The sequence below is a fragment of the Notamacropus eugenii genome, chromosome 5, assembly GCF_028372415.1.
Source record: "Notamacropus eugenii isolate mMacEug1 chromosome 5, mMacEug1.pri_v2, whole genome shotgun sequence".
In the NCBI taxonomy this organism is placed as follows: domain Eukaryota; kingdom Metazoa; phylum Chordata; class Mammalia; order Diprotodontia; family Macropodidae; genus Notamacropus; species Notamacropus eugenii.
This window is the reverse complement of record NC_092876.1, coordinates 272,831,638-272,841,562: the sequence shown is the minus strand read 5'-3', so window position 1 is coordinate 272,841,562 and position 9,925 is coordinate 272,831,638. Positions and strand designations below refer to the sequence as shown.

The following is a 9,925-nucleotide window of genomic DNA, read 5'->3' as shown; positions in this document are numbered from 1 at the left end:
AATTTACATCCCAACACAGGAAGATGAGACTTGTAATTTGTAAAAATTGTACCACTAAGAGTATACCTAGAAGGAATATATATAGCCAGAGTATATGGTAAATAAGGTGAATTTGAGGGAATGACATATAAAAATTAAGGGATGAGAAAGAGGAGTACAATGGGTGAAGAAACAAGAGAGAGATAGAATAGGGTAAATTAATTTTCATGAAAAGGTCCAAAGGACCTATTACAGTGGAAGGGAAGATGGGAGGGTGGGGATCTCTTGAACCTTACTCTCATCTATATTGTCTCAAAGAGGGAATCATATACACAGTCAGTTGATTATTGACATTTATATTACCTGACAGGGAAGTAGAAGGGGAGGAGATCAAGTAAAGGGGCTGGGGAGGGGGAGAGAGAGACTGACAGAAGGGAGAGAAAATCAGAGGAGGCGGTAGACAGAGGCAAAGCACTGGTGAGCAGGTAAAGGATTAAAGGAGAGAGAGGACAGAACAGGAGGAAGGATAGGATGGAGGGAAATACACAGGTAGAAATCATAACTTTAATGTGAATGGGATGAACTCTCCAATAAAACTAAAGCAAATGATGAAGTGGATCAAAAACCAGAATCCTGCAACATATTGTTTCCAACAAATACACTTGAAGCAGAGAAACACAGATTAAAGATACAGGAGGACATAAAGGACTATTATGCTTCAGCTGAAATAAAAAAGCAGATCTCAAACAAAAAAAAGCAAAAATAGACCTAATTGAAAGAGATAAAGAAAGCATCATGGACAATGAAGAAATATCAATATTAATCAATATTAAATCAGTATCAATATTAAAAAATGCATATACTAAGTGGTATAGCATGCAAATTCTTAAAGAAGTCAGTGAGTCACAGGAAGAAATAGACAGCAACACTAAGCTAGTGGGGGACCTCAGCTGTCCCATCTCAAAACTGGCTAAGTCCAACCAAAAAAACAAAACAAGGAACTAAGGAGGTAAATAGATTTGTTAGAAAAGTTAGATATGACAGATCTTTGGTATGATTTAGACATAAAAGGTGACACCATAAAGAAAATTAGGAGATCAAGGATTAGTCTACCTGTCAGATATATGGGGAGGGGAAGAATTCATGAGCAAACAAGAGATAGAGAGCATTACAAAAGGTAAAATAGATAGCTTTTATTATATTAAATTAAAACACTTGTACAAATGAAACCAATGCAACCACGATGATAAGGAAACGAGAAAGACAGGAAATAAACTTTATAGTGCTTCTGATAAAGGCCTCATTTCTCGAATATGAAGGGAACTGAGTCAAATTTATAAGAATTCAAGACATTCCCAAATTGATTTTTATCAAAGGATATGAATAGCAGTTTTCAGATAAAGAAATCAAAGCTATTTATACACATGTGAAGAAGTGCTCTAAATCACTTTTGATTTGAGAAATGCAAATTAAAACATCTCTAACGTACCATCTCACACCTATCAGATTGGTTAATATGACAGAAAAGGTAAATGGTAAATGCTAAAGAAGATGTGGGAAAATTGGGACATTTTTGTCCTGTTGGTAGTTATAAACTGACTCAACCATTCCAAAGAGCAGTTTGGAAGTATGCCAAAAGAGCAACAAAACTATAGGTCATTTCCAGTTGTCCTGATCTATATCTGGCCAGATGTCTGTGGAGGAGAAAGTGAGGCATCCAATTCATTTGCAAGTCATGCCATTATCTTCCTGATGTCATGGTCCTCCTCAAGAACAAAGGACAAAGACAACAGCCCTTCAATTCACTGCTAGTTCTATACCCCAAAGAGATCGTAAAAAAGAGAAAAGGATCCACATGTGCAAATATATCTATAGCAACCTATTTTGTGGTGGCAAAATATTGGAAATTCAGGGGATGCCCACCAACTGAGAATGACTGAACAAGGTATGGTATATGAATATAACGGAATACTATTCTGCAATAAGAAATTATGAACAAGTAGATTTCAGGAAAACCTGGAAAGTGTTGTATGAATTGATGCAAAAAGAAATTGGCAAAACCAGGAATACATTTTACACAGTATCAGCTATGCATGGATCAGCTCCTCTCAGAAAGGCAATGATCCAAGGGAAGTATAAAAGACTCATGGAGGAAAAATACCATCCATATCCTGATAAAGAACTGATGTACTCTGAATGCAGATCAAAGCATATTTTTTTCACTTATTTTATTCTCTTGTGTTTTTTTTTCTTTTGATCTTCTTCCTTCACAATTGTAATATGGACATACTTTTTCCATGACAGTACACGTATAAGCTATATCAAACTGCCTAACATTTTCAGAAGAATGGAAGTAAAGAAGAGAGGAGAGAGTTAGGATGGAGGGAGAAACTTTGGAATTTGAAATCTTATAAAAATTGATAAAAAAATATTTTGACATTTAACTGGGGGAAAGGTTCCATTTAAAAACAATAAGAAATCTATATCTCCCTGTATTTTGAGTCTAGCCTTAAGCTAAGGAAGGGTCTTTGTCCTGGTGTATTGGGCAATGGAAGTATTGTTAAATAAATTGATATGCTTAGAAGATCAAATCTTTCTTTCCTAGGCATTTCATCACAATACTGATACACCGATGAAAGATATAAAACAAAACTAGTGTGTCTTTTGAGTTTTCAGACCTTCTCCAGCTTTTACCCCCCACCCCCATACCACAGTTTCCACATTCAAAGAGTATTATTTTTATCTAAGGTTCATCACAGGACAAAGAGGTCATGAAAGTATCCACACCTCAGATTTTAGAGGCAGAAAAATGTAGAAATGACAGAAAAATATATTCCTTTTATCATTTGATTTCTAAGATGGAACCCAAAAAGAAACCAAAAGATCAAACAAGATTTGAAGAGATAATTGTGAGAAGCAGACCTGGCCCATTAGCTACACCTCTCCAATGATTCCTGACCTGTATAACACATTTTTTAGGGCTCTCTTTACTTCCTTATTCCTCAAAGAATAGATTAAAGAGTTCAGCATAGGAGATACCAGGTTATTCAATATTTGAACCACAGCACCAAGCAAGGGGTTGGGTGTAGACTGTAGATAGATAATGATGACTGGTCCATAGGCACACAGGATTGCAGTGAGGTGGGCACTACAAGTGGAGAAGGCCTTGCGCCTTCCTTCAGTTGAACGAATTCTCAAAATGGCTATCCCAATGCGTGTATAGGAGACAAGAATAGTGAAAAATAATGTTAAAGCCAGAAGACCAACATTAGTGAAACCTACCCTCTGGGCCAGGGAACTGTCAGTACAGGCAAGGGGTAAGACAGCAGGAATGTCACAAAAGTAATAGCTCACTTCATTTGGGCCACAATAGGATAATGAAAAAGTGAATGTAGTCAAGATGGTGGCATCAGTGCAGCCCACCAACCAGGCACCCATAACCAGGACCACACAAAGTCTGGGGCTCATAATGACTGTATATCTCAGTGGGTGACAAATGGCAACAAAACGATCATAAGCCATTATAGAATAGAGAACACCCTCAGTACACCCCAAGAAATGGTAGAAGAAGAGCTGGGAGGCACAGCCCCTATAAGAGATAGCTTGGCTTTGCCCTGAGAGGTACCATAGCATTTTTGGAGAGGTCACTGAAGGGAAAAATATGTCAAAAATCGACAGAAGTCCCAAGAAGAAATACATGGGGGTGTGAAGGCGAGAGGAGGATAAGATGGCCAGCAGAATGAGTGAGTTCCCTACCAGGGTAAAGAGGTAGATGAAAAAGAAGATGATGAAGAGCACAGTCTCCAGACCCTCTGTGTGAGGGATTCCCAGCAGGATAAACTCAGTGAGCTCTGTGTGGTTCTGCATCTTCCCAGAAAAGTCAGTCCTGGAAGAAGACACCAAAGCCCAAAGTGTGAGTCAGAAACAAGAGAACTTTGATGATACAAATGCATGTGAGGCCAATAATCTATTGTTTTGGTCAATCCCATAATTTATGATTTTGTCAAAAGACACCAATAGACTAGGAAAGCAAACCTGCCCTCTCCAATTGAGAAAGAACACCCTCAGCTGTTTCATCAGCTCACTTTTATCTAGGACATTAGAGTTTATAAAACACTTTTCTCATAAACGATAATTGGAGATAAATAGTGCATATTACTCTCCTTGTTTTACAGATGAGGACATTAAGGCTCAGAGAGTTAGCATCACTTTGTTGAGTTCACCCAGATGGTTAGAGGCAGAGTTGGCACAAATTCAGGGCTTTTCCTGATAAGTCTAGGAATTTTTTTCTTTATCCCCTTCCCTCAGTGAATGTAAAGGGAAACATTAAATTGGAAACATTTTGGAAAGATGACAATATATTTAAAAAGAAACAAGTAGATACCTACAATTGATGTGAGAACAATAATTTTCTCTCAACAGTAACAGGGTGACCTACATTGACAAATGGGCAAACCCAAGGCAGCTTTCTTAAAGCTCTCTGAATAAAAACAAAAAGAATTTACAACATCAGCTATAAATACAAGCTTATTATATTAGGAACTACTTTACGTATAGTTATTCAATTGACTAGCATTTATCAAACACCTCGAGGGTACCAGACATTGTACAAGGTACTGGATATAAAATTTAGATGTCACAGACCCTCCTCTGAAGGTGTTTGCAGGGAGACAAGACACTAACCCAGATATCTATGAAACACAATAATGCATGAAAGGGGCATTGTATATCTGGGAAATATTTGTGAAGCTTGAGAATTGAAGGACTGAGAATAAATGCAATTGTTAAGGGAAAGAAAGTAAAAGATGAAGAAAAAAGGATTATGCATCTACTATGTACCTGGTACTGTCCTTAGCTCTTTGCATGAGATTAGAGTTCAAGGTATAATGAGACAGTCCAAGACAGATGGGAATCAACTTTGCTGGATGTTGGACAGCAAAGTCACTCTCTGAGAGTTATGTCCTTTGCCTCAAATGCAGTCTAAAAGAAACCAACAAATATCCACCCCTGTTGAAGGCATGTCCTGTCACCACCACCACAAAAAATTATTTATTTTTTTAACAGTTTTCAAGTAACTTAAGCAAGAAATTTAAAGAAGCAGGGATATTGCAGGAGTTAAATCATCAAAGATGGTGATTCAACAGGAATTAAATGACCTGAAAACTACTTGTCTTAGGCACTGATTGGAACAACCAAACTTAGAAAGGGGACTTGCATCACACATAAGTAGGTATAGATTTATTATTTTGACATGGTAAGATTTTGTTTAAATCGTTTTGAGTTTTGAGCAGTTGCGTATTTGAGACTCCATGGAGAGCAATGCAGAGGACTAAATGCTTACTTCTTGAAATGCAGCAGGAACAGCACCAGCTTTAATAAAGGCAGACTTTGCAGAAATGCTTTAAACAGGACTTCCTGAACTATGGGTATTTCTTACCTAAGCAGAGTCAACTTGTAAGACAAAGATTCTCTGTAGCCTAGGAGGATTTAAGTATAGTTTATTTCTCCCTCTACATTCCTTCATGTGGTGATCTCATCAGCTTCCATGGATTTAGTTGCCATCTCTATGCTGATGGTTCTCAGTTCTACCTAGCCTTTTCTCAGACCTCTTCAATGACCTCCAATCTCACATCTCCAACTTGCCTTGCAGACATCTTGAACTCTATATCCAATAGACATCATAAACTCAACAGGTGCAAAACCAAACTCATAATCTTTCTTCTCCCTACCCCCATTCCATATTACTGGAGAGGGCAACGCCATCCTCCTATTACCTCAGGCTCAAAACCTAGGAATCATCCTCAACTCCTCACTATCTCTCATTCCCCATATCAAAGCTGTGGCCAAGGCTTATCAATTTTACGTTTGCAGGATCTCCAAGATATGCTTTCTGTTCTCTTGACACTGCATCTTCAATGATGCAGGTCCTCTTCATCTTATACCTAGAGTCTAGATATCCTTCTAGGTCCTTGAGTGCAATCTCTTGACTGAGTCCAAGTTTTACAGAACCAATCCTTTTATTAAGGGGATTTGTTCTATCAAGTTTGAATTCAAAGGGCCACACTTGAACACTTAGATAGCCACATGTGACCTGTGGGTAGCAGATTCCCCACCCCAGAAGATGATTGCAATAACCTGCTGGTGAGTCTGACCACCTGAATTCTCTTCCCAATCCACTTACTTCAGCCACTAAAATTATTTTCTTAAAGTTCAAGACTGACTAAGTCATACTCCCCACTCAATAAATTCCAGTGACTCCCTATTGACTCCAGGACTAAATAGCAAATGCTTTATTTGTTGTTTCATATATATATATATATATATATATATATATATATATATATATACATATATATATGTAGATAGATAGATAGATAGATAGATATAGATATATAAATCTAGATAGATAGATAAATATAGATATAGATAGAAAAATAGATATAGATATATAGATATGTATGTATGTATGTACGTATATCTCGTAACCCCTGTCTTACTTGCTTAGTTTTCTATATAGCCTCTAGGATTAGATACAAATTGCTATCTTTGGCATTCAAAAGTCTTCACAATCCAGCTTCTTCCTACCTTTCCAGTCTTCCTACACCTTGCTCCTAAACATGGACTCTTCTATTCAGTGATACTGGTCTCCTAGCTATTGAAGGAAAAAGAAGTTCTCATCTCTCAGATCTGGGCATTTTCTCTGGCTGTCTGCCATGCCTGGAATGCTCTTCTGCCTCTGTTCCAACTACTGATATCCTTAGCCTCTAAATTCAACTACAATTCTTCTTTTACTGGAAGTCTCCCTCATCCACACTTTATTACAGTGCTTTCCCTCTGTTAATTATTTCCCATTCATCCTGCATGTATGTTGCTTTGTATATATTTCTTTGCATTTTATCTCCCCCATTACACTGTAAGATCATTGAGGGCAGGAATTCTCTTTTTGTTAAGCAAGAAAACTTTATAAAAGCTCATTGAAAGGAACTGCTAGCATTGGGGAGCTAAGACACGTTTTTGGAGGAGATGGCTTCTGATCTGAGACTTGAAGGATTTGTAGAATTTTCACAGAGGTAAGAAAAGACTTGCAGGTGGAAAAGATCATGAAAACAAGAATGGAATTTCTTCACTTATATAATGAGAGGTATAAGATCTCTTTCAACATTACTTTGTTCACTCTGTTTAGGGAATATGGAGTAATCTCTTTTGGCTGAAATGTAGGGTATGTGAAGGGAAACAGTAGATAGTGCAGGATAAAGAGAATAGGGCTAGACTACAAAAAGACTTTTAGATCAAACTGAGTTTTTGTACCATTCAGAGAAATTAAAATCCTTTGAAAATCATTTGATCAGAGCTATCCCTCAGGAAGGGCAACTAAGTGGGTGAGTGGACTGAATACTGGGCTTAGAATATGGAAAATTAATCTTCCTGAATTCAAAACCAGCCTCAGACATTCACTAGCTGTGCAAGTGAATGGACAAGGCCCTTAATTCCATTTTCCTCATTTAATCACCTGTAAAATGAGCTGGAGAAGAAAATGGCAAGCCACTCTAGTACAGCCAGGGAAACCTTAAATAGGATTGGGAAGAGTTGGACAGGACTTAACAATACCTAGGACAACAAACTACTTCAGAAAGGTTAATCTGTGTAGGATGGGGGTAGGGCTGGGTGTGAGGAACTGAAGGTAGGGATATCTTTAAGGAGATCATTCCTGGAAAGAAGGAAAAATGTTTGCAGAGGAAATGGGAAAGCAGAGACTGAGCTAAGAAAGCAGAGCAAAGCATTTGTAGGTTATTCAAACTTTAAGTTAACCTGCAGGATCAAGCTATTGAAAGCCCTGGATCTAAGAGGTTGAGCTACCATAGGTAGCTCCTACTGTACTCCTCTCTTGTCTTTGGCATTTCAGGAATGACCTTAGGGTGATCTCAAGGTGCACTCTCTTCTCCTAGGTCATCTGAACACATTTTCTTCTTCCCTGATGAGCCTAAGAAGGGTGGACCAAAAGGATTAAGAGAAGTCCAGGGCACTTACTCAGCCAAAAAGGATGACTGACCAGTCTGAAAAATAATGTTTCTCTTCAAGGGTAGATGCACCCCTTCAGCTTAGTCCTTGAGCTCATTTAGTTTCCGTGATGCAAGGCCTGGGCCCTAGTCAGGGACTCCAAATGTTCCTTTTTTCCATCATCATTCAAGGATAGGGTGACAATAACACTGAGGTTTGTTTCCCCATCCACAGCAGCCAATTCCTACCAAGCAGGAGGAGCTGCAATGTTTTCCATATTGCTGAAGGCTTAAATGGTGTTGGTCTCCCTCTGGGTTCCCATCCCCTGATATGTCCCCAGACACAGGGAGCCCTCACAAGAGAGGGACCAATTAATTAGATTTCAACTGTGTTGGGAATTTAGAAATGAGAAAACAATAGTAAGAAAACAGTAATCAAGGCAAACATCTCAGGAAAAGGAAGGGTCCTAAGGTTCCTAAACTTCATCCTAAATACAAAATTGTTGCTACTTATTAACCCTGTGATCCAGCACTTAGGCTTAGGATCTGGCACATAGTAGGATCATAATAAGTGTTTACTGCCTGGCTGCCGGATCTAAAAGGGCTGTATTGAAGGCAGCAGAGGTAGATCCCTATACTGCCTGAGCTATCTGCATATTAAGGAAACCCCAGACCAGAAATCCTCTGAGTCGTGAGACTATGTGCAAAGCATTGTACAGAACTGGGCCTGAACCAGGAAATACTTGAAGCAGCATGCAAAAGGATTTTGGGAGACCCATGAAAAATGTAGAGGATGTAAAGAGAGTAAAGATGTAATGAGTCCTTTGTCCAGGCCCTTCTACTAGCCACTTTGTGTTGTCATGTAACTTGACTGGTGGGTTGCACTGCACACTCCCTACTGCAGCAAACAAACCCCAGCCAATGTAACCAAGATTTGGATAGAAGAAGAAACTTAACAAAGAATGTTTTACCACGAGTATCTCTGTTAAAGGCCTCATTTCTAAAATATATAGAGAACTGAGTCTAATATAAAATAGGTAGTTTTCAGATGAAGAAATTCATGCTATCTATAATCATGAGAAAATGTTCCAAATCAGTATTGATTTGAGAAATGCAAATCAAAACAACTCTAAGATGCCGCATTACACTTATCAGATTGGCTAATATGGCAAAACAAGAAAATGATAAATGCTGGAGAAGATGTGGGTAAATTGGAATACTAATGCATTGTTGGTAGAGTTGTGAAGTGATCCAATCATTCTAGAAAGAAATTTGAAACTATACCCAAAGAACTTTAAAATTCTGCATACTTTTTGACCCAGCAATACCACTTCCAGGTTTGTATCCCAAAGAGATCATAAAAAGGGAAAAGGACCCACATGTATAAAAATATGTGTAGCAGCTCTTTTTGTGGTAGCCAAGAAATGGAAAATGAGGGGATGCCCATCAGTTGAGAAGTGGCTGAAAAAGTTGTGGCAAATGAATGTAATGGAAGATTGCCGTGAAGAGTTCAGAAAAACCTGGAAAGACGTATATGAACTGATGCTGAGTGAAGGGAGGAGAACTAGGAGAACATTGTACACAGTCACAATGTCCAGTGACTACCCTTGCTAGACTTATCTCTTCTTAGCAAGCAAGGATCTAAGACACCTCCAACAGACTCATGATGAAAAATGCTGACCACATCCAAAAAAAGAACTATGGAGTCTGAATGCAGATCATAGCATATGATTTGCTCTCTCTTCTTTTTTTGTTTCTTCTTTACCATAGTTTCTCCCATTGGTTCTAATTCTACTTTACAACATGACTAATGTGAAAATAGGTTCAATGTGAATGTATATGTGGAGCCTGTAACAAATTGCACACCATCTTGGGGTGGAGGAAGGGGAGAAATGGGGAGAAAGTTTGGAAATCAAAAAAATGTGGAAGTTAATGTTCAAAATTGAAAA

At 38.3% G+C, this 9,925-nt stretch overlaps 1 protein-coding gene across 1 annotated transcript; it reads right to left on the bottom strand.

Annotated features, from left to right (window-relative positions):
* Window positions 1-2,913: 2,913 nt before the first annotated feature.
* Window positions 2,914-3,855, bottom strand: LOC140506088 (olfactory receptor 10N1-like). Its single transcript, XM_072612866.1, has one exon. The coding sequence runs from the start codon at window positions 3,844-3,846 to the stop codon at window positions 2,914-2,916; it is 933 nt and encodes a 310-aa protein (XP_072468967.1). The 5' UTR covers window positions 3,847-3,855.
* Window positions 3,856-9,925: the final 6,070 nt, after the last annotated feature.